This window comes from Bos taurus, chromosome 8 (assembly GCF_002263795.3).
Source record: "Bos taurus isolate L1 Dominette 01449 registration number 42190680 breed Hereford chromosome 8, ARS-UCD2.0, whole genome shotgun sequence".
In the NCBI taxonomy this organism is placed as follows: domain Eukaryota; kingdom Metazoa; phylum Chordata; class Mammalia; order Artiodactyla; family Bovidae; genus Bos; species Bos taurus.
In genome coordinates, this window is record NC_037335.1 from 103,463,204 (window position 1) to 103,487,711 (window position 24,508).

Here is a 24,508-nt window from a genome sequence, read left to right on the forward strand (position 1 = left end):
GGTGTGTATTTAGGGTGAACAAGGGGTTCCAGGTGTGTCAGGAGACGCCGGATTCCAAGGAGACAAGGTAACTCCTGCACATTCGCCCCCTGTCCCCCCGCCCTGCTCTTCTGTGGCTCTGGCTTCTTTCCCAGGGGCCGACATGGGCCGGGACCCACCTGGAATGTGGCATCCTTTCCCACCATCCTGGCTCCTCCATCTTCCATCCACCCTCTCATTGTCTCTTCTCTGGACTTCACAGTGGCCTCCTGACGTATTCCCAGGCCCCAGCTGTGTCCCTCCCAGCCTGTCTTCCTCACCGGCACAAAAGTGTGCTGAGGGCCCAGCTCTGCTCCGTGCTCATCCACGGCTCCTCACTGCCCCAGACTGGAGTCCCAGCTCCTGGCCCCTGCACCTGGGCCAGCAGCGTGCAGGCCCCTCTGACATTCCTGCCCCCCACCCTTCCAGCCCTGAGCCCCAGCCTCACTGACCTCCTCACTGCACCAAGTGGGCACACATGGCAGGGCACACCCTCCGCCTCACCTGGGCACGGCCCAGCCCCACCCCAGAGCTCTGCGTGGATGCCATGTTCTCTACCTGCTCAGGAAGTCGTCGTGCCGCTCTCTGAGTGCCCCTCACCTGTGGCAGCACGTTTCTTCCCTGGCTGATGGAGACTGGTGCTCCACCCACGGCCACACAGCAGGTTCCCCAGAATAGGGCTCCCGGCTGGCCCAGAGCGGCTCAGGTCAGGGTCCTGCGCAGGACGGTGAACACTTAAAAAGATACGTCTGAGTGAGTGGCTGGCCGGGATGACGGAGGATCCCAGGCTGCCTGCCAGGCCGGCTCCTCTTTGCCTGTGTCCGGCACCATGTGGCCACATCTGGAGTTCTCCCAGCCAGTCAACGAGGCCCAGATGTTGGCCAGCTCTCCCTCTTCCTCTCCCCTCCCTCCTGGCTGGCCTGTCCTGACCCAGCCTCGATGTCTCTGGGTTGCGAGCCACCCAGGCCTGGCTGCCTCTGCAGCTGGGCCCCAGTCTCCAGACTTCCCCAGGCATCACGGGCGCAGCAGCAGTGCCTGCTCAGTGGCTCCAGAGTCCCGGGGTCCCGGATGACCTGGTGAGGACAGGAGCTGCCATTTCACCCTTGCATCCCTGGGTTCCAGCCTACAGGGCTGCCAAGCTGGAGCTTGCAAGCAGAGGGCTCATCCTCCCCCTAAAAGCGGGTGTTGTCCAGGCCTCGGGCCAGCGGGGTGACCAAGCAGCTGTCCATCTGGCCATTTCTGGGCGTTGCTAACCCCAGTTCACTATGCATCTTTTTCAGGGGAGCCAGGGCTTGCAAGGGTTCCCTGGCGCACGGGGGAAGCCAGGGCCAGTGGTGAGTACCTTCTGCTTCTAGAGCCTCAGGCTCATAATGTCCAAATGGTCATGGAATGTGGCCAGAGATGCCTTTACATCCAGGACCTCATTTCCTCCCGCAGCAGCTCTGGGAGGCGAGTAAAGCAGAGTAGAAATGGAGACTCGCCCCTTTTACAGATGAGAACACTGAGGCCCAGAGGGACAGCAGTATACCCAGGCATCAGGCATTGGCAGAGCTCTGGTGAGAATCAGGGCTCCCAGTGTCTTGTAAATAATAGTAATGTTATTAACAATAGCAGTGGATGTCATTTATTTATTGAATGTTCCCACTGGCGCTGACGGTAAAGAACCCGCCTGCCAGTACAGGAGACTTAAAGAGACATGGCTTTGATGCCTGGGTTGAGAAGATCCCCCGGAGGAGGGCATGGCAACCCACTCCAGTATTCTTGCCTGGAGAATCCCATGGACAGAGGAGCCTGGTGGGCTACAGTCCATAGGGTCGCAAAGAGTTGGATGTGACTGAAGCGACTTAGCACGCACTCACACATGCATCAGATCCTTCCTGTGCTGCGTCTCTTTGAAAGACTGTCCACAACCCCAGGAGTTAGAGAATTGTTATTGTTCCCATTTCACAGATGGGGAAAGTAAGGTTCAAAGGTGAAGCGACTTGCCCAGGATCCGGTGCCCAGGAAGAGTAGGAGTTGGGGCTTGAACAGTAACTCCTTATAGTTGTCTGGGCAGATTTCACTTATATTCTCCTGACTTTTCCAACCATCCCCAGCCTGGGGCCTAATACAAGGGATCCAGGAAAGGTGGACCCTTGCTTACCCCTGCCTCCCCTACAATCTCTTCTCTTCCACAGGGCAAAGTTGGAGACAAAGGATCCATTGGGTTTCCTGGGCCCCCGGGACCTGAGGTATTTAATGCTCTATTTCTCTGTTTCTGACTGTTACTGCGTGTCATCCTTGGGAAACCAAGGCTCAGAGACAGGGAGAGACTTGCCTGAGGTCACACAGCAATTGAAAGATGGGATTAGAAATTCCTAGAGCAGCAATCTTTCCTTTTCTTCCTCGGTTTCCTGCCTTCCCTGGGGGCTCACAAAGGCAGTGGGGCAGCAGCTGGCTTCAGACTCCCTCCCCAGCTCCATGGCCGCCTTTACGGTTTCCAGAAAGAAGCATCAGGAAAACCCTCTGAGCTGTGCTGCCTGGACCCTTCATGGGAGCTCCCCACATTGTCTACCCCTCTGAGCCCTGGAACTTTTCCAGCTGCATACAGCCACCCTGGAGAGGTGCAGAGCTCAGAGCTCACAGGTACAGGGAGCAAGAAACAAGAGTAAGATTCTGGTGTTGGAATGGAGAAGATGTCACGACAGATAGATTAAGCAATTAACATGGTAACTACAGCTGAGTCATTAGAACCTGAGAGTTTCTGACACGTGTGATAATGAGCACAGGTCTGTTAAATGTCCATCACTGGCATTTCTGTACAAAAGAGCGAGGCAGCTGGGCAGCTTAGGGAACTCCTCTTCCCGCTCCCCGCTCCATGCCTCGCCCCCAGTACAGGGACCAGCTCTGGAGAACAGGGTGAGCAGTGCTGGGGGGACTGTCGTCTGTCTTAGGGGGTCTAGGTCAGCCCTAGTCCCCACCCCACCCCTGTGTCATACCTCCCTGGCCTGGCGTCTTGCACACCCCTGAGGTCTTGGAGACAGAAGTCTGGTCCATCCTTCCAAAGACCACTCCTGGTATCGCCCGGATGGATGAGGGAGTGTTTCCTAAAAGCCACAAGTTCTACTTTCCACTGTGTTGACTTTGGCCTTGACACAGCCCTATCTTTAGACAAATGGACTTGGCCTCTCTTCCATGGCCCTGATTCCTTCCCCTGGTCACTGTGGAAAAAAACTTCTCTGAGAGGCCGGGTTTCCCAGCAGTCTGGCTAGTGCGAGTGGAAAGCCGGCTCCCTCGTTTTATTAGGCACTGCCTTGTGCCAGGGGGCTGCATCGCATCTTCAGGATGGGAGCTGGCTGAATGGCCACCACGGCCAGCGAGGGAGATACAGTCACCACCACCCTTTGCAGAGGAGGGAGCTGAGTGACTGAGCAGGGTGAGGGTGGCCTCCTCAGGGTCACCCTGCTACTTGTAGCAAAGAAGTTCTTCATTTTGCCCTTTGGCTCCCTCCCGGGTCCCTGGACAGCTCTGGGGTCTGCTCCCCCATCTTTGGGTTTTGTTTGGATTGGTGGACTCAGCATCCGGAAGATGGTTCTGCTCAGCCGAAGACAGAAGCCGACGAGCCTGTCGGCACCTTCCGGGGTCTTTGTCACCTTTCCGAGACCGTGGGTGCAGCTTCTACTCCCCAGCCCCTGAGTGAATCAGCTCTTTCCTTCATTAGTGGGTCCGATCTGTGTGACACCAGAATTTGATCAGCATCCTGGCCTCCTTCAAATTCTCCCTGGAGACAAGCCCACCCCAAGCAGCCTTGTTTTCCCAGGACCCAAAACCCTTTGGCCTATAGATTTTTTTATTGAGTGCTTACCAGATGCCAAATACCGAACTCAGCGGTGCACTCACCTTATTCTCTTCAAGCCTCAGAACAGCCTTGTTCGGTGATTTTTATAGTTAGCATTTTGGAGATGCAGAAGCCAGGGCCCCGGCAGGCTTGGAAACCTGCCTGGGGTCACACAGTGAGTCGGTGGCAGAATGGGACTTTGAGCCTCTCGATTTGAAGAAAAAGACGTGGGTCTTTGGCTTCCTGTGTTAACTCCAAATTCAAAACCAGACTTGCCTTCCTAGTGAGAAGGGTGAGAGGATGGTGGAGCTGGAATCTAACGGGAGTTACCAAAACCTCAAAAGAGGAAGAAAATAAAGCCACTTACTAAGGTGAAGTCGGGGAGCATCCTGGCTTCAGGGACTCATATTCAAAGGCTTTGGTTTCTGGTCGGCAGGCACCTGAGGGAGTAGTGGGTCTGCCCTGAAAGCAAATGGGGTTCTAGGCTGAATTAACAGAGATATTATACCTAAAACAAGGGAGGGGATGTTCTTACACTGACTCTGCTGGTCAGTTCACGGATATCCTAGTGATCACCAACAATGGAAGCTAAGCAGTTGGAGGCAGCCAGACTGAGGGCCCCGGGGCCCCTGACTAGGGGCAGTTGAAGGGACAGAGAAGTCTGGTCCTTTCTGCTGGGGAAGAAAAGAGATTCTGCTCCATGTCCCAAAGAAGCTTCCACTGCAGTCATCTATCAGAATGGTCTGGGAGCAGTGAGCTTTCAGTGGTGGTGTGGGGCAGAGTCCAAGGATGCGGTGGGGATTTCTGCTTCTGGTAGTTGCTGATACTTATAGATCAGTGCTTTTCTAGCCTTTCAAAGTCACAGCAAACCCAGAATATACAGGATCCGCACCATAAGGGATGGCACTCCTTGGAGCGGAAGACAGCTAGCTGTGAAGCCCTGGCTGCCCCACCCTAAGACTTGGGAAGGTCTGGATTAGAATACCTTGTATGTGCTAGGTCCTACGCCAGGACCTTCCTGCACTCTCCTGCCTCATTTTCTCAGCACCTCTCTCAAGTGTAGGGGCTGATTCTTTGTTTTAGAACCGTGATAACTGACCTGCCCAGGGTCATCTCCCCTACAGGATGAGATGGAGACCCAGGTCGGTCCCCCTCCAAGACCTATAGTCTTCACATTTCCCTACGTAGTCCCCCTGGGTGACCCCAGCTCTCTGCTCCCTTTCAGGGATTCCCTGGAGACATTGGTCCCCCTGGGGACAACGGCCCAGAAGGCGTGAAGGTGAGTCCCTGCCCAGGAGAGCTCCAGCTGATGAGGCTGACCACTCTATGCAAACCACAGGCCAGATTCCAAGCCAGCGGGAGTCTTGGCAGCCTGTGGTGGAGACGGAGGTGCTGCCTCTGAGCCCACTCTCTGTTCCCTCTCACCAGGGTAAGCCTGGAGCTCGAGGCCTGCCAGGACCCCGTGGGCAGCTGGGGCCCGAGGTGAGACTGTCTGACCCTGCCTTCTGCCCATCCCCCCCAACCCCAGCCCCTAGCTTGCTCTTCCCTGGGTCCTGCAAACCTTAGCTGAGTTCCAGGGCCCCTTGGTCAGGAGACACAGGGCCCAGGGCCACCTCAGGCTTGCCCTCCAGTTCATCCTTTGTAGCTCTGCCCTGTGACCCTTCCAGGGTTCTCATCTGCCCTGGCCTGGCTGGCAGGTCACTCCCATCATGGCAACACCATTGCCCTGGGGCTTCCTCTCTAGGAGCTACTGTCACTGCCTCTTCTCACAGTAGCACAGTTTATTGAGGTGCTGCTGTAGGAGGGAGGGCATCGTCAGCTTAGGGGAGGTCCTGACTCTCAAGGGGATAGACTATGTCAGCTCCCTGTGGTTAGTGGCAGGCAGCGTCAGGATTCGAACCCGAGTCCGCTGAGCCCAAAGCTCCCTGCATGGACCCTGTGCTGTTTAACTTCTGGGCTCCTGGGAGCTGCCTGGGGCCTCCTGGGAGAATGACATGACTTATGCAGCTAGTAAGTGGCAGACTGAAGACTTGCTTACTGATTCTTCCGTGGTGAAGGGGATTGATGATTTCCTCGGGCCTGTCGGAGCACCAGCTGGAGGGCTGTTGGCCACCCCATGGGCTGGCCCCCGCTTTTTCCCATGTGCAAGGCCCTCCCCTGCACACTTTGGCTCAGGCCCCAGAGCTCCCATGACGCAGCCCTGGGGGAGGGTGCAGGAGGCCCCGACTCACCGCGACCACAGGCAGGCATCTGGCTGACATGGATCCCTTCTTGGGCTGGTTCTGGGTCTGGCGGGGTCCCAGTACTGGCCCTGTGAGCTGCCACGTGGGGCTGCTTTCCTGGAAGCTGGGGCGGGGGGGAGTGGGCTCTGGAGGGGGCCTCTTGGTTAGGCCTGGCATGCCAGAGGGGCCAGTCTGGAAGCTCCCTGAGCCTACGGGAGGGCCTGAGGCATCTCCATGGGCGGGAAGTGGGCAGGAGGGAGGGAGGGAAAGATGGCACCAGCCTGTGCTCCCGTTGACGCTCACATTACAACATTATCACTGAAGCAGACCCTCAATATGCCCACCACTTGCTCACATTTCCATTGATTCATTTGTCCACTCATTCACTCCTCCATTTGTTACCCTCTCTCAGGCCCTCCTCCCTGCCTTCCCAAACCACATACCCACTAGACCCTGGGCACACCCATCCTGAGTGATGTTGGGTTTGTGGTGTCAAAAAAGAAATCATGGCTGTCCTCCAGGAACTCAGGTTACTCATCAGTGGGTTTTTTTGTTTTGTTTGTTAGTTTTTGTAAACATAATCACAATAGTAAAAGATGTTTATCAGTTTTCACAATCAATAGCCAGACCAAAAAAAAGATAATTACATTTGCAAGTCATAATGGGGCTTCCCTGGTTGCTCAGACAGTTAAGAATCTGCCTGCAATGCAGGAGACTTGGGTTTGATCCCTGGGTTGGGAAGATCCCCTGGAGAAGGAAATGACAACCCATTCAAGTATTCTTGCTGGGGAAATCCCATGGAGAGAGGAGCCTGGTGAGCTACAGTCCATGGGGTTGCCAAGAGTTGGACACTACTGAGTGACTAACTCTAACTCATGGGAACATGATTAACCTAACAATATAAAATAATGACATACAATTTGGAGGGTCAAGCAGAGTGGTACTCATCAGCGTTTAAGATGATACTCTCTGCTCCGCACCATTTTACAGATGGGGAAACTGAGGCATGGTGCGGCTAACATCTGCCACCGAGGAAACGGCAGAGCCTGGAGCAGAGCCCGTATCTTTGAGCTGCAGTCTGGGGCTCTGCTCAAACAGCATATGATCGGGTTTGGGTTTCCTGACCAGCACCACTGCCAACCAGACTGACCACATTCACGTGACGGGGGAGCCCCATTCCCCCAGAAGCCCACGTGTGGTCTGGCCTCTAGGCCTCTGCCCTGGGTGGGAACAGGCCGGGGGCCCAGGTGTCCCATTTCTCGGCCAGGGAGGGCTCTCCTGTGCCCACCCCTTGCCCTCCTGACAGGTCAAGTTCTCCAAGACTCCCACTGAATTAACTTTCTCCTCTTTCTCCTCTCTCATGTCTCCTGACCCTAGGGAGATGAGGGGCCCATGGGGCCACCAGGGGTCCCTGGCTTGGAGGTGAGTGTTGCTGGCCTGGGGGTGTGGGATTTGCTGGTGCTGAGCCAGCTGTGTGCAGGCGGGCATCATCTGGGTGGTGTTCTGGAGAGAAGTCGTCTATGAGAGCCTTGGGCCTGCCAGGGTGGGCGTGAGGACAGACCCCAGAGGAGAGAGATGAGAAGCAAGAAGCTGCTGTGCACCTACTGTGTGCGGGTGCACCGAGTCCATTCTCATTCCCTTGATTCTCCCTTGAGAGAGGCACTGCCTTTCTTGATATCATTCAAGGCCCTCAGGCTCAAAGAGCATACATAGCCCAGGCAACTTCCCTGGTGATCTGGTGGTTGAGAATCCGCCTTCTTACGGAGGGGATACGGGTTCCATCCCTGGTCAGGGAACTGAAATCCAAGATGCCAAGGGGCACCGAAGCCCGTACACCACAACTAAGACCCGTCACAGCCATAAAAAAAATGGTAAAAACTTAGCCCAGAATCTCACAGCCAGGAAGCCAGGATACCCTCCCCGGAATCTGAATCTGACTTCTCTCTACTGCTTCAAGTGGCCTTCCAGAAGGAAGGTGTATGCCCAGCCACCTTCAGTCTCAATTGCATAAATTGGCAGTTTGTAGGTATTTTTGGTCTTGGGACCTTTTGACATCCTCGGAAATGACTGAGGATCTTGAATGCTTTTCTTTACATGGGTTACATCTATCGACATGAGTACTTAAAACCAAGAAATTTTAAATGCTTTTAACAATTCATTCAAGATTAACGACCAACTCTTTTCATGTTAACAAAAATAATAGTTTTACCCCCCCCCCACCCGCCAAAGCTATATTTTCCAAAGCAAAAATCATCTAATGAAAAGAGTGGCATTGTTTTACCGTTTTTTGCAGATCTCTTTAATGTCTGGCTTAATAGGAGTCAGCTGGATTCTCCAGTCTGCCTCTGAGCTCCATCTGTGGATAAAACCACGTGCCATGTAGTCTCTGGAAAACTCTACTTGCATTCATGAAAATGAGTGACACAGGCAAATGACATCTTAATATTCTTATGAAAATAGTTTTGACCTTGTGAATTTCCTGTGAAAGGGTCTCAGGGTCCCCCAGAGGGCCCCGGGGCAACAGTTTGAGAACCACTGGCATAAACTCTCCATGCCCCTGTGTCCTTTATCTTCTGTTCCAGCCCCTTCCTTTTCCTCACTCCTTGAAAGCAGTTTTCTTCATTCCCATTAACAAACAAACCAGCCTGGGAGAGGCTTCCCAAGGTCACACAGCTGACCACTCTCCCTGACTCCCCAAGGACAGCTGCCAGCCTGGTGACTTCGGGGCCTGGCTTTTCTCACTCACTTCTCCCTGTTGCAGGGTCAACCCGGCAGGAAGGGGTTTCCTGGAAGACCTGGCCCGGATGGCTTGAAGGTGAGGGGACCTGGAAGTGACGTGGCAGGAAGGGGGAGGAGGGAACACCAGGGGAGGAGAAGAGAGAGGGGGAGCCAACCGATGAGGCCCTAGGATGACCCCTGAATCCCTGACCTGTTGTGAAAAGCGGAGGAGATGGTCTGCATTTATCATAAAGTGTGTATGAGTAACAGGAAAACGTGGACAGAATCTCAGTGTCCACCAGGGGACCAGTGTTCAAGTCATGGGGCACAGCGTAGCCACCAAAGACGGTGTGCTGGGAGGATTGACCAGACGGGAAGGTGTCCGTGTGTGGCAGGGGTGATGGTGGGCACGTGCGAAGCAGGTCACGCAGTGGAACGGTGCAGCAGGAGCCCATGGACGGGGCTGGCTGGACCGCGTCCCTGAAGGCTCAGAGCAAAGCCTGGAGCGTGGACGGGGGTTAGCTCTGGGTAGTGGGATTATCGGAGATTTCCATTTCCCTCTCTGGGCTTCTGTATTTTCCCCATCATCTCCCATAAATATGCATTTCACTTATTAACAGTTTTTTTTGAAGTTATCAAAATGAAAAAGAACTGGCCCCAGTAGGAGATTGTGTTCCTCAACACATGGGCAGCTTAATACCTTTCCAGGGACTCCCTTTGAAGGCTGGATTTCCCTGGCCATCCTGGGCAGGGATCGCTGGGCCGAGTTGACAGCTGGGCAAACACACAGAGGGTTAGGGTGGAACTGTGGGGGCCAGGCCGTCCAAGTGCCCTCCTCTCAGGAGAAATGGCCCCCGAGTCTGTGTCTGTCTGGCTCCTCTGGGGGTCTCAAGCCTGAGGTCTGGGGGCAGACCTGGAGGGAAGGCTAAGGTTTGAGCCGGGATCACCCCATCCATTCGTGAGCCCAACTCCTGGCCAGTCCGAGCCCACGTCCTGCCCTCTGAGGCCTGGGCCTTTCTCCCTCATACACCAGCTGGGTTTCTGTGGTGGGAGCAGTGACAGGGCCCTGGGCAGATCTGTCCCACGGTTCTGCTTGCCAGGGCGGCTGTGGCTGCAGAAGGAGTGGGAGTCACCCCAGCGTGGGGTAAAGCCAGCAGACAAGATCTCGAATGGCCACCTAGTGTGAGGGCTCGGGGATTCCCAGGTGGTGCTAGTGGGAAAGAACCCGCCTGTCAGTCCAGGAGTCATGAGAGACGAGGGTCTGATCCTTGGGAATATCCCCTGGAGGAGGAAACGGCAACCCACTCCAGTATTCTTGCCTGGAGAATCCCATGGACAGAGAAGCCTGGTGGGCTACGGTCCACGGGGTCACAGTTGGACATGATGGAGGTGACGTAGGACACAGCGCATGTGAGAGCTTGGAGGCAAATGAGTTTGGTTTTACTTATTTATGAGTGGGGACACTGAGCCCAGAGCAGAGACGAGACCACTCCGTGTCACTTGTGAGCTGCTGGCAGATCTCTGGGAGTCCAGCGCCCTGATTCCCCAGCTCCCCACTCATCCTGGTGCAGCAGGGCATCTCCATCAGTCAGACCCAAGTTCCAGTGCTCGCCCTACTTCCAGCTCGCTGTGTGACCTCGGCAGGTCACTCCACCTCTGTGAGCTTCAGTTTCTGTCTTCTGCTGAATGCCGTGGGTTGATGCGGGTCCCAGATGAGATATAGACCCCATGCCAGGTAACCTGCCCAGGGCCACTCCAAGGGAATGATGACGAGGATCGTCCCTGGGGCCAGAGGAGGTTTTGTCCCAGTGTCCCTTGTCCCTACCATTTGTTTGGAGTTTCCAAGGCCAGACTGCAGTTGAGTTTCTTGGTTCCTCCCCACCAGAGGGGCCTAAGGCCAGTCGACCCAGGTGTCTCCTGGGAGGCCTGGACTCCAGCCACCCATTCCCAAGTGACCCTCCTCTGTTTCTCTGCAGGGCGAGCCAGGCGATGCTGGACGGCCGGGGCCTGTGGGTGAGCAGGTGAGTCACCGTCGTCTTGGACCCTACTGGCTCGCTTTACTGAGGGCTTAGCTGTGGGAAGCGCGTACATGGACCTCATTCATCCCCAACCCCAGCTGGAGTGGTCGGGTTAGGGTTATCTAACCCTAAACGGCTCATCTCCCCGCTTCACTGACATGGACAAACTCTGGCTCTCAGGGAGGTGAGGTCACTGCATGAGAAAGCCACGAATCTCAGTCCCCATGGTTCCACAGCCTGACTCCGCAGATGTTCTGGGGGCATTCGCCCAAAAGACGTTACGTGACTGTTCCCAGAACGTGCAAAGTGGAAGAGCCCTTTCACAGTCACCACCCGTGCTCGATGTAACGGGAGGGCTGGAAGAGCAGAGAAGCAGAGTCGCGTGCCAGGGGCTCTCGGTCTAGGCATCCCTAAATTATAAAGAAAACAAAATTCACATCAGTGGCTCTGGCTATGCTGGAAGTCAGGCCAGGGTCTGAAGCGGAGAGGAGGTTGCACGTGATCACTGAAAAGGAAGTTGGAGAAACATAACCTTCAGTGTTGAGGTCCAGGGCCCTTGGCACTGGAGGCTGATGAGTGGATGACCGGCCTTAGTCCCTCCTCTGCAGCCCGGCGCCTCCTGAAAGCATAAGCTCTGGGCTCGTAGCTCAGGTCGGAAGGTAGCAGTCTCGTCCACTCCTTTAAAGAAGGACCCCATCCTCTGAACCCAGCAAGGGGCTGCCTCGGGCTGGAAGGGGAATGATGCTGGGGACCCAGAAGAATTTGTCTCTCCCAAGAAACGCCATCAATGCCGTGAGAGTCACGCACACGAGGAGCTTCCTCACCAGGCCTACAACATCTGTTGGGGGGAAGAAAGGAATTAAAGCAAGGGGAGGACTGGATTTTTGAAACCTTTCCAGTGTCATTCGAGCACATTCTGTGGGAAGCCCGGGAGTTTGGAAGGGCTGCCGCGGCCTGGATGTATTTCCTGATTGGAAAAAAAAGGCAATACGTTCAGCAAATTTAATTTCATAGTTATGCTCATGGTAGGGCCCTTGGGAAATAGATACTTGGAATCCTAGGATGGTAGAGCACAAAGCTTCCTCTGAAATCCCTCTATCCTGGAGTTCTAACCTTTTATTTTGTTCCTTAGACCCTTTTGGCAGGCTGGAGAAGATCATAGACCCCTTCTCAGAATTTGTTGTTCAGTCACTAAGTTGTGTTCGACTCTTTGCGACTGCGTGGACTGCAGCACGCCAGGCTCCCCTGTCCTTTCTTGTCTACCGGGGTTTGATCAAATTCATGTCCATTGAGTCGGTGATGCTATCTAGCCATCTCAGAATAGAGAACTTCTTTAAATGACAAAATACAAAACAAAAGACTACGAAGGAAATGAATTATATTGAAATACAAACGTGAGATTATGTTAAATTGTGATCTCCTCAAAGATTTGCTTCTTTATTCTTGCCTTGAATAACGAGATCTAATGGCAGGTCCGATAATGACTTCAATTTTGAAGTGGTGACCGGCCTCACCGATACATTTGGAGCTCTCTGCAGCAGTGACTGTAATGTGATGTGTAAAGATCTGTGACTGTTACCAGTGCTGTAGATATGTTGCCTACATGCCTTAAGCTCATGTTTGAGGGGAGTGCTCAGCTTCAACTAGAGGCTGGCGAAAATGACAGCTGTAGTTTTTCCCTCAAGTTCACGGACCCCTGAAATGCATCCATGGAGCCTTACAGGGACCCCAGATTGAGAACCCCTGGATCCTCCTCAATCACACTAACAAGTGTGGGATTTAGGGAGAGGAATGGCTCAGTGGATAAAGAATCCGCCTGCAATACAGGAGATACAGGAGGAGAGGGTTCAGTCTCTGGGTAGTAAAGATCCCCTGGAGGAGGAAATGACAACCCACTCCAGTATTTTTAGAGAATCCCATGGACAGAGGAGCCTGGAGGGCTACAGTCCAAAGGGTCACAAAGAGTCGGATGTGACTGAGTGACTAAGCAAGAACACACACACACACACACACACAGGTTTAACTTAGATGACCAAGCAAAGGAATGGGCAGGAGGTGTGGGAACCTGGCCTGAGGCGACCACAGGCACACTCGTTCAGTAGAGACCTCAGCTAGCTGCCCAGTCAGCTGAGCAGGGAAGACAGAGACCTTTCTGAGTTGTGAAGCAGGGCTGGAGCTGAGCCTGCTGTTCCTCAGCCCCTTCCCCGTGTGGGAAGGAGCAGGCCTTTCCCGTTCATGGCAGAGTCGAGGATCCCTGGGAAGAGTAGAAAGACCTCCTTACAGTCACAGTATCTGCTACATTTATCAGGCCCCTGTTAGGAACCAGGCTGTGTGCCAAACGCTTTCCATACCATCCCAGCAGTTCCCTGGCAATCCTATGGCAGTATGTACTACTATCCCCATTTTGCAAATGAGGAAACCAAGGCTCTGAGAAGTTAAGTGCTTAGACCGTGATCTCCCAGGGAGTGCCATCGCTCTCAGAGCCCAGGTTGACACTCAGGCCTGCTGGGTTCCCATGACCTGCCCCGAAGACACTAAAAACCCTTGACCTCCTGAGTCCTTGTGGGTTTTTTTAACAGAGTGCAGCCAGCCTGCTGGGCCCTGTCCTAGGTGCTGGGCGCACAAAGATATTTACAAATCATGGGTCTTACCTTTAAGAAGCTCTGTCCAGGGTGAAGCCAGGCATCTCAACACCTAAGCCTGAGATGTCTAGTCCAGCAGAGCATCCATGACTGTCTGGTTCCCAGTTGCTTCCCCCAGCACCCAGCAGAAGGTCATGAGAGCAGGGAGGGAGGGAGAAAAGCTCCCACAGTCAACAACAGGCCTTTATCTGTAGGCTGTGTGAGGACAGGCCAGCTTGCTCCCCAACCCAGGGGACTCGGATCCCACCCATGCAGTGTCTGCTGTAGGTGACAATACCACCCCCTGCCCCATGCCAGCCAAGAGGAGCCAGCTGTGCCCACAGCTGTCGGGGCTGCTGCTCCACCAGACCCGCCAGGTGGAAGCCCTGGGCCTCGGGGGCAGGCTTCCCTGGACCAGCCTCAGCTCCATCCGTGGGACAGGGTGCCAGGATGTTCTGGAACAGTGCTCCCAGTGGGGAGGGGGGCCTGTCCTGGGGTGGGGGTAGGGAATGGGGCACTTGCTGTATGGCCCTTATTCATTAGGATTTGGTGGGGGGGCAGGGGTGGGCTTCTTATTTGAAGTTTATGACCTGCCTGCCTTTCAGGACCCAACAACTCATAAATTTAAAGTAGCTATGAAATTTCTGTTTCTCTGGGCCAGTCAGGCAGGGGCTTTTTAACAGAGTAGTTTTTATTCCCTTTACTCAGTGTCCTCTAAACGTCTGACTGCTCCCTTGTGGGGAGCTCAGGCCTCTGTCTTAACCCTGTGGCCTTTTAAAATAAATTAGAATAGGATGGGAGGGAAGTACCATTTATAGAGTGCCTACATGTGCCATGCATTATCACCAATACTCAGAACAACCCCGGGAGGAAGGGTAAACCATTTCTTGTAAGTTCTCTCACTCTGCACATGAGGTTTAGAGGCTCTGCAGTTTCCCCAGGGTCCACAAGTCTAAAGGCTGAATGGTGATGATGTAGATAAAGTGTCAGTTACAGGGCTCAGCCCGTCATAAGTGACAGCTGTTGTTATTAATATTGCTATCACCTTGAATGTAGGTGTCCGACTCTTTGCGGCCCCATGGACTGTAGTCCACCAGTCTCCTCTGTCCATGTAATTCTCTAGGCAAGAATACTGGAATGGGTTGCCATTCCCTTCTCCAGGGGATCATCTTGACCCAGGGATCGAACCCATGTTTCCTGCATTGCAGGCGGATTGGATTCTTTACTGTCTGAGTCACTAGGGGACCCCCTATCACCCTGAACATGAGCTAAGTAATTTTTAAAGTAGGTTGTTGCAAAAGACAAATACTTGGTCATTTTCTCTGACTTATTAGCTGTGATCTCATACCTTGAACCTCATCCCTCTCATGTCATACTTCAACCCTGAAGGGACTCTGAACCCAGGGAAACAGGCCCCCGGCCGTATGGTGATGGGGTTAAAGTGCCAGGGAGACCTGTGCCCTGCTCATGGCCACGTGCGTTGGAGTGACAGGTGAATGGGCTTCGGGGCCACCCAGACCAGCGTTGCATTCTAGGCTGCAGTTGCAGGACACACACAGTCCTGGTCTGAGCTGACACTTTAAGACTGTCTCTGAACCTTGTAGAGCTGACCCTTGGGAATCTGGTGCCTTTTCTTCCCTCTAGTTGCCTGGCCAGCTTCACTGCCCTAGTGAACAATTTCCAATCTGCTTCTGATCAGGTTTTAAGGTCTCATTTTTTTCTGGATATGGTTTGGGGACAGGGAGCAAATTTTATGGGACCAATTCACTCATCCCTCGGTCTTCCCTAATTCTCCCAGAAACTCTTGGCTGCAAACCTGGGATCTTCGAAAACAACTTTTGCAACCCTTGTACCACACTAGACCTCCATCTGCTGGAATTTTCCTGAAGAGAGTAGGGTCTGGACTGACAATTGTCTGACTCCCTCCTCTAACTAAGCCCTTCATCCTTGCTGAGTGTGAGTGAGTTGCCTGCTCTGGGCAGCGAGCGAAGCCTACAGCTGCCTAGAAGAGCCTTGGAACACAGGGGCCAGTTATCACCCAGTGAAGTTAAAAAGAGCAACAGGAACTACAGTGTGTATGCCCTTTCAGAAATGAGAGGAAGCCTTTCACAGGACAGTAAAAGGGCTCCCACTTCCCAGATTTCAATCAGGGCTTTTGGCAGAGGCTGTTAGGGTGTTTCTATTCCAGCCAACAGGTTTGTTTCTCTCTTTGAAACAACCCCAGAACCCCAAAAGATGGGGACAGATTTCTCACAAGCACCGCTTTTCCCAGCACCACTTAAGGACCTTGCCCCTGCTCCCCCGCCGACTCCCCCATCCCATCCCCTCCCCACACGTGGCCGCCTCCCAGCTTCTGGCGGGGAAAGAATGTGTGGTGCTCCCAGGGATGCTGGCAGCGGCCCCACCGCTTGGCTCCGAAATCAGAACCATCTGGTGGAGTGAAGGAAGTCAGGACGGTGCCCAGAGAGACAGCTTTCTCCTTGGTGGCAGCCCCACGCCAGCTGGGTCACCGGGCATGGGGCGGGAGACACGGGGAGACGGCCCCAGTGCAAGAGAGACTTGGGCCAGGTGTCTTTGAAACTCAGTCCATCCCTGAATTCACGTTGCTTCCTTCTTTCTCTTGCTTTTGTACATGTTTCTTCCAGGGACTTCTGGGATTCGTTGGTCTGGTCGGAGAGCCAGGAATCATGGGAGAAAAGGTAAGTCACGTTGGAGGGAATGTCTAAGCGATAGCGCTTGTGCTTTGAAACGTTGGAAAGGTGAAGGGGCCAGTCGCCCTGGGGGTTTCAGACCTCTCTCCCTGGCCTTTCCTCCTTGCCCTGGCCTTCCAGACCCTCAAAGAACCATTGTCACTTGTTCCAGCACTTCCTGGGGCTTCGACCCTGCCCTCTGGCCAGTACCCCAAGTGCAGCCAGATGTCTGGGAGAGTTATCCCTGTGGTCTGGGCTGCTCACGGCTGTAAACTGACACTGCACGCGGGCAGGCAACAGGGGGAGGCAGAGATTTACCTTTTAAAAAAGCATCCCAGTGCTTTAAGTTGCCTTATGAATGCCAGCAGGTGTGTTTTACAGACCAGATAACCAAGGCTCCAGTGGGGGAGGTGACTTGCTCAAGGTCACCCAGATGGGAAGTGGCAGAGCTGGGATTCGAACCACATTAAGTGCCCATGGCCACACTTTGCTGGGCGTCTTCGCTTCTGATGACTCTGGGTGATGTGGCCACAGATCTTGGACAAGGCTTTGTCCCTCTCTAGTCCCCGGAGGGCACTCTGCACCTGTCCCCACAGAGCCGCCCACTGCCGTGACCTCCCTGAATTGCTGTCTCCATCACAGGGTGACCGGGGCATGATGGGACCCCCAGGCGCGCCCGGACCCAAGGGGTCGATGGTAAGGAGCAGTCTGCATCCCCTTGCCCTCTCCTGTCCCAGCCACGGTGACAGCTCTGCTGTCGTCTGCCTGCCTCTGAGAACCCCAGGCCTTCACAATGACCAGCTCCTTCCTCCTGGGGCCTGGCTGCTGCCCGCATAGCCCTGGGCTGGGTCTGAGCTGGCCGAGGCAGGATTGCAAATGGAAGAGGAAGCTTCCAGAACTGATTCCTCCTTGTTCATCTCTTTCTTGGTAGGGCCATCCTGGAATCCCAGGTGTGGTGGGAAACCCGGGAGAGCCTGGACCTCCGGTAAGCAAAGCCTTCGTGTTCGCTGAGCTCAGACTTAACTGTTGCATCATGGTGGAGTCTAGGTCTCAACACCAGGCAGACCTGGGTCAAATCCCAGCTTCCCGCTATATTGCCAGAGCAGATCGTTCAACTTCTGTGTGCCTGAACTGTGCTTATCTGAAAAAATAGATAAAATAATCTTGGTCATGATAGTGCGAGCACGTAGGTGAAATGAAACCAGGCAGCTAATGTTCATTACGTAGGGACAGTCATTGCAAGGGAGTGTCGTGGGCATTAGCACTGCTGTTGCTCTCTTCATTCACTCGGGAAGTACCGTGTCACATGTCCATTCCAGGAAGTGCCATCAACAGGGCAGAAAGCTGTCCTTCCCCTTTAGGAGCTCCTCTTGTGGCGTGGGGAAAGAGAAGGCGGTAGATAAGTGACCATTGCTTTGGAGAAAGCAGGGGAGAAGATGGGAAATGCTGGGACAAGTGGGCGGAGGGTCCAAGGATGCAGGGGTTCTGGGCTTCTCGTGATGACTGAAGTATCAGGGATGTTCTTGAGGATCCCAAGGCAGGGAGGGGTGGGAGAGGCAGTGCTGGGTGCTGAGGAGGAATACAGAGCGCTAGCCCAGGGGCAGGAAGCCTGGATACTAAGCATCATCCAGAGATCGAGGTTCCAGGCAGCAGGTGGCCCTGCCAGTCCGCTATAGCTTCTTTTTTTTTTTTAATTTGGCCCTGCCAAGTCTTAGTTGTAGCCTGTGGGATCTTTAGTTGCAGCCTGCACACTCTTGGTTGCGGCATGTGGGATCTAGCTTCCTGACCAGGGATTGAACCCAGGCCCCCTGCACTGGCAGCCACTGGACCACCAGGAAAGTCTCCACAATTTTGATGAGGGGGAAAGCTCACAGTGCGGAGCTGGGATCAAAAGCCAGCGCTCTGCGCTCTTGATGGCATGGTTTCCACCTGTTTGTGAGAAGGAGGGAAAAAGTTACATCTGGCCTGGGGCTGGAGAGACTGGTTGGCAGACTGAGGCATTCATCTGAGGGTCCTAGCCCATCCAGCCCAAAGGCTGCTGGCCCACCTTCCTTCCCAGTACTCAGAGGACCCGAGGACCAGGCCCCAGCAGATGCTCCTGGAGATGGTGTGCTTGGAGTTCGGGAGTGTGGGAGGTGCTCAGGGCAGGGCCAAAGTCAGAGAACAGGATGCTGGTGCTCTATCATCAAATCCCAGCTGTGTCCCTGGGTCTGGACCTCCCTGAGCCTCAGTCTGCCCATCTGTCCAACGGGAGCAGGAAAGTCTGAAAAGAATTGATGGGGCAAAAAGGAAGGCCAGAAGGAGATGAGAAAACAGCAGGGCCTTCAGGCCAATGCATAGAAAGAAGCAGCAGGCCTCCTCTGCATTTCCCGCCTCCATGGCTCTCTGGCCCCTCCCCCATCCCATTTCTTCAGTGCTTCCATCTGTTCAATGGGTTGGCTCTGACTTAGTGAGATCAGACAGTGAGTTGCTGCCTTCAGATCCCAAGGTTGCCACTGACCTTCCTCTGTTACAGTATGGGGCTGGACACTTGGGTCTCTTTGGACAGCCAGCTGTCCCTAGTGCCACTGGGGAACCATGATGGCATGGAGGTGCAGAAAGCTTTAGAATTAGACACTTTGAGTCAAATCCTGGCTCCCTCTTTGTTAGCTGTGTGATTGTTGGCAACATTTATAGCATCTCTGAGCCTCAGTTTCCCCACCTGTGAGTCGGCATAATACCACATTCATGATGAGACTGTGGTGAGACATAAATGATACCACACGTGGCGTAATGTTTAGCAAACTACCTGAATATAGCAAGTGCTTAATGAATGGGAACAATAGTAAGTGAAATGGCTCAGTCGTGTCCGACTCTTTGCAACCCCATGGACTGTAGCCTACCACGCTTCTCCGTCCATGGGATTTTCCAGGCAAGACTACTGGAGTGGGTTGCCATTTCCTTCTCCAAGGGATCTTCCCGACCCAGGGTTCAAACCTGGGTCTCCCGCATTGTAGGCAGATGCTTTATCGTCTGAGCCACCAGGAAAGTCAGGTACAATAGTAAGTACTACCTCTGTTTGTTAGATATGATAATTTCTACTATTATCAGTAAGACTGTGAAACTGACATTTCTGATAATACTGTTCATAGCTGATTGGCACTTTTCACTTTTCCAAGCTCTGTAACATCCATGTTCTCTTACAGTCCACTGAGGTCAGCCAGGGTTACTGCCTCCATTATTTGGAGAGGGACCAGTCAGGCCCTGGGTCCCTCAGTTTCTGACCTCTTCCCTCTTTGAGAGAGCTGACAGCAACCCTTAACTGAAGACCTCCAAGTCATTTCATCTTCCTAGCAACTATAGAAGGCAAAAACTCTCTTATACCCATTTTATAGATGATGAAACTGAGGCCCAGAGAGTGTAAGCCACTTGCAAAAGGTCACAAAATTAGTAAGTGGCAGAGTCGGGATTTGAACCTAGTTCTCTGGTGGAACAGTCTGCTCTTTTAAGCACCCTACTGCCTCTGAGTTAAGACTTGGCTCCTGAAATTTCCCAGTGACGCAATTGCATGCCTTCTGCAGTCTGCGATCCCTCCATAAAATGGTCCGTGGTTCTCACCCAGTCTTCATGTTCTTCATCATCCGGAAGTCCAGTCCCTCATTGTATGGGGCCAAGCCCGGGTCCACACCCTGCTTGCTCTGCTGACAAGGGGTCTGGTTGGCATCCAGCCCTCACCTTGGCTCTTTAGCAGTTGGAGGGTCTGCACCCCTCAAGGCCTGGGAAAGAGAGCAGAAAGAAGAGTTTTTCCTGAGGCCCCAAACTGAGCTGGGCCTCTCCCTGGTATTCAGTGTGGGGGATGAGGCCACCTCTTCTTGGAAAGGGAGCACGCCCAGTCTGAGAATCGCCGCTTGAGCTGGGAGGCTCTTGCAGCTGTTGGAGGGGTCCTTGGCCTGCCTGGGGTGAAGAGGCAGCCTGACAGCCTGACATGTGTAGCTGGGCCTGGAACCTCGGAGGCGCTGGGGGCAGGGAGGAACCAGGCAGCGAGGTGGCCTGCTTCCTCTCTTCACCCTCCATCCCTCCCTTCCTATCCTGTCTTCTCCAATCCTTCCCAAAATCCTTGTCATCAGCCTGTTCTGGGCCAGGTGCTGGGAATTCCAGGAACAAGTCCAGCTCTGTGTTTTCTTTTCCTCCCTCCCTGTCTCTTCGTGTCATCCCTTCATCAAGCCGAGATAACCCGGGCCTCCTCCCTGGGCCAGACCCTGCTCCTTCCTTTATGCCTCCCCCACCCGCCTCTCCTCTGCTCAGCCTCTCCCCTCCTCCCCTCCCCACTCCATGCCTGCTTCCCGTTCACCCTCCCTCCCCGCAGGGCCCTGGTCTGGCTCTGCCGCCTCTTGCCCCTTGCCCTCTGGCTCTCTCTGCCCTCTTCAGAGCCTTCTGGATGCTTTCAGGTCATATTTGAGGTCAGGGTAGGAAACAGGACGTGGGACCCCCGTATTCTTCTGACTGATGGAGGGAGAAAGAGTGAAGTGGGCGTTGGAGGAGGCTTTGGTCAGGAATGTCTTCCTAGCTTCTGGTTGTTGATTTTGAGATAAAGAAGGAAGTGGCTCATCCATTCAGGATGCCTTCTCCCAGCTACTGGATTCCCAGGCACTGACTCCTGCTCAAGGTGGCAGCTCCTTGACTGATTCTCTGGGGGGTGGGGGGCGGGGCGCGACAGACCTTCCTTCCCACTGGGCTAAGTGCTTAGGGCTTCTTTCTGGAGTTGCTGGGCTCGGGAGGGGCCGCCCCCGAGCAGTGCCGGTCTGAGGTTGCAAGCCTGGCCTTCCGTGTTATCCCCCAGTGTCAGTTGCTGAGTTGTGTCCGACTCTTTGTGACCCCATGGACTGTAGCCCGCCAGGTTCCTCTGTCCATGGGATTCTCTAGGCAAGAATACTAGAGTAGGTTGCCATTCCCTTCTCCAGGGGAATCTTCCCGACCCCAAGTCTCTTGCACTGCAGGCAGATTCTTCCGTGTTATACTTGCTTCCGAAAAGGGGGCTTCTGCAGACTCTTTCTCCTCCCACAGGGTCCTCCAGGATCTCGAGGCCCACCGGGCATGAGGGGAGCAAAGGGACGCCGGGTAAGTGGGGCCCAGCCCCCTGGGGCAGATGCTGGCAGGGGCCACCTGCTTGGAGAGACCCCTCCTGATCCTTCCCTCCCCACCCCAGACCTGAGATCTATGACTTTCAGAGCACCAGCCAGGGTTCCAGGCTCCTGCTGGGTGTGACTCTCAGTGTGGGAACCCCACTCATCTTTCGCAGCCCACTTCTGAGTACCAGGCCTTGCCATCCAGGAGGCACGGGGGGCTCTGTGGCACCAATGCTTTGTCTGTTCCTGTGTTTGTTCATGCACTCGTTTGCCTGCAATTAGGCACTTCCTAGGGGCCAGCCATTGTTAGAGGTTCTGTAGATATCATGAGAATAGCACCCTCAGGACCCCTGTGTGGCTTTGTGGCTCCATCAAGGCCAAACAGACAGTATAGGGTCATGAACACATTGATGGCAGCCTGGGAGCCTGGAGGAGGCATCTCACCTGGCCAGGGTACCCGGGAACACGTCAAGCAGAGGCAGATGCTTAAACAGATGCCAGGTTCCAGACAGAGAGGAAGCCCTAGGGTGAGCTGGAGTGGCATGTTTAGGAATCCCCATTCAATAGAGGAGCCAGGGAGAGGAGTGAAACCAAGAATTAGAAGCTATCAAACCAAGTGGGCCTCAGACACCACAGCTAGACCTGTGGGCAATGCTTCAAGGGTAGTGGGGAGCCACAGGAGGTTTTACACAGGGCTGGCCTGAACATGGTAGCCAGAGGTGATCACTAATACTTACTCTGTGCTGAACACTATCTATCACATGCCTTGACTCAGTTAATCATCAACATGACCCTATAATTAAGAATAGGTGCTAGTCTTAATTCTCATCGTACAGAAAAGGAAAGTAAGGCTCAGAGAGGTTGAGTGACTTGCCTTAGGTTGCACAGCTAGAAAGTGGCAAGACTGTGTTTTGAACCCAGGGATTCTGACTTTTTTGGAGGCAGGGAGGGCTGATGGGGCGGTTTCCTGCCCCCAGTGGATGTTCAGGTGCCAGGACAGCAGCTCTGTGAAAAGGAAACAGGATGGCACGGGTGGAGCAGGCGGCCTGGCCTGTATTCAGGCTTATTCAGGGGATCTGAGACGGCTCTTCTCTTCCTGGCTGAATTTCAAGTAGTTGAACAATTTCCCCTGAACCAGATGGTCTGAGCAGTCGGCCTGCGAGAGGTGAGATTTAGAGGCATTCCTTGGACCCGGCAGGGCCTCTCCTTGTGCCATGTCCTGGTCTCTGCCAGTGGCTGAGGCCCGTTGGCAGCCGGGTTCCACCCTGGCCCTCTGCACATCCTCTCCTGCCCCAGGATGCCAGGTTAGCAGGAGGGGGAGCTGCCCTGCCCCCCACAACCTGCCGGATGCACAGGCTCAGGCCCCCGTCAAGTCACAGAGCTTCCTGCAGCCGTCTGACCATCTTTCCCAGTGGTGGCTTGAAGAAGGTATCTCCTCCTTGATAATACTCAGGTTCCAGACCACAGAATCTTCAGGGCTGGAAGGGGAACTTCAGGAACACAAGCCCCCTCCCCTGGCTGGGTTTGGTGGAGATGCAAAACCTGTCGGACCCTGTGCCCTGGGTCCCCTGCCTGACAGGCCACCTTTGGCCACTTCGTAGATGACGTGGTCCCTGAGGGTGGGCGGGGACTGGAGAGGTGCCCGCTGAGCCAGTTAAAGAGCTCAAATCTGGGCCATCTCCCCGTGTAGCTCCTGGCTTCCCCTGTGACCCTGGCAAGCCCTTGTGCCCTCTGGGCCTCAGTTTCCCCAAATACGCTCTGGGAAATGAGCTTCGATGCCTGCAAGGCCCTGCCTGTTCTCTGCCCGCGTGCAGGATGGGCCCCGCTACCCACCACCTGTCTCCCCTAACCCCTGAGTCCCCTACCCCCCTGCCTGGGGAAGAATGAGCACAGAGGTCAAGTCCAGGGCCAGGATGGGGCCTCAGATCCTGAGCTCTTCTTGGTAGAGCTGCTGATCAGGGTCTGGGTCCGTGGGTCACATAGGGGCACATCTCAGGCTTTCCAGTGACCAGCTCGGGGACTTCAGGCCAGCTTCTTCCCCCACCCCGCATTTATTTGGCTGCACCGGGTCTTAGTGTAGCATTCTTCGCCAGATGCAGATCTTTTTTTGAGGCATGCATTGTCTTTAGCTGTGGCATGTAGGATCTAGTTCCCCAACCAGGGATCAAACCTGGGCCCCCTGCTTGGGACCTCGGGGTCTTTCCCTACCAGTGAAGTCCCTCACACCAGTTTCTCTGTAAGGCTCAGTGCCTGACATTAGGTGGAAGTTGTAAGGAGCCAGAATTTGAACTCAACAGCCAAATGCCCAATTTTTTCCCACTACTAACCGGTCACTGTTTACCAGTGTGGGAATGAACTCCCTGTCTCAGGGAGTATCAGGTGAGAGCCTGGGGCAGGATATTGCAGAAGACAATGTCTAAAAGTCCTCTTACTTGGGAGACTCTGCTATCTCTCTCCAAAACCACTTTGACAGAGTCATGAGGATTCTGCGACCCAAGAGCCTGCACTGAGCTCTGCTCGTGTGAGTGGGGCTGAGAGCTCAGCAGATCTGGCTTTGAATCCCAGCTCCTCCTCCCCTCTGACCTTGGGCAGCTGACTTACCCTCCCTGAAGCCCCAGCTTTTCCTCTATAAAAGGGGTCAGCAGCAGAACCAACCTCTTTGGATGGCCGTGGGGAGACGCTTCCTCTGCCAGCACCGCCCATGGTGAGCACCTGGAAGGGCAGCGGTGCATAGCGAGTGCCGGGCACACGTTCACTCCCTTTTCATCCCTTATTCACAACAACTGTGATTGGCCAGATTTTCTGTCCTCTGGGGCTCCTACCCGCCAAGCTAGAAGCCCAGCCTGGCTGGGAGGCAGCCGCAGCTGTGACTGCGAACCTGTTCCTGGGGAGTGGCTACACAGGAAGCGATTTGTGGCTCTGAAACCCGGACCTGCCTCCCGTGTTCAGTGTTGCCATGGAGAAGGAAGGGGCAGGTTTGGGGCACCCGCAGGACATAGAATGAGCTGCAGAGAGGCCCAGAGCAGGGTTAGGCTCGCCTCTCCCTGCACAGGAGAACTGGGGAGGCGGGTGGCTGGGGCCTCTCTACTTTTTCCTCTCCCCAGACAAGAAAGCTTGGTCCTATTTCCCCCAGCAAACCCCAGGTCTTCCCAGAGGATAGCAGTGTCTCCCAGGTAAGAGGAATTTTAGATATTGTGTCCTGGGACACCGTGCCTTGGCCCTGACTTGCATAAGCCCTTGTGATGGGGAACTCACTCCCTCACTGATTAAAATAGAGACAAGTAGTGGTGGAAAAAAGT

The 24,508-nt window shown here is 54.3% G+C and overlaps 1 protein-coding gene across 3 annotated transcripts in view; it reads left to right on the forward strand.

The window, feature by feature from the left end:
- The window catches only part of COL27A1 (collagen type XXVII alpha 1 chain), a 153,262-nt gene that overhangs the window by 79,423 nt on the left and 49,331 nt on the right, over positions 1–24,508 (forward strand). For all 3 annotated transcript variants that reach the window (XM_059889056.1, NM_001206680.1, XM_059889057.1), the window contains 12 exon segments: positions 14–67; positions 1,299–1,352; positions 2,196–2,249; positions 5,061–5,114; positions 5,264–5,317; positions 7,435–7,479; positions 8,819–8,872; positions 10,752–10,796; positions 16,060–16,113; positions 16,747–16,800; positions 17,036–17,089; positions 21,148–21,201. In XM_059889056.1, coding sequence (XP_059745039.1) covers positions 14–67; positions 1,299–1,352; positions 2,196–2,249; positions 5,061–5,114; positions 5,264–5,317; positions 7,435–7,479; positions 8,819–8,872; positions 10,752–10,796; positions 16,060–16,113; positions 16,747–16,800; positions 17,036–17,089; positions 21,148–21,201 — 630 coding nt within the window.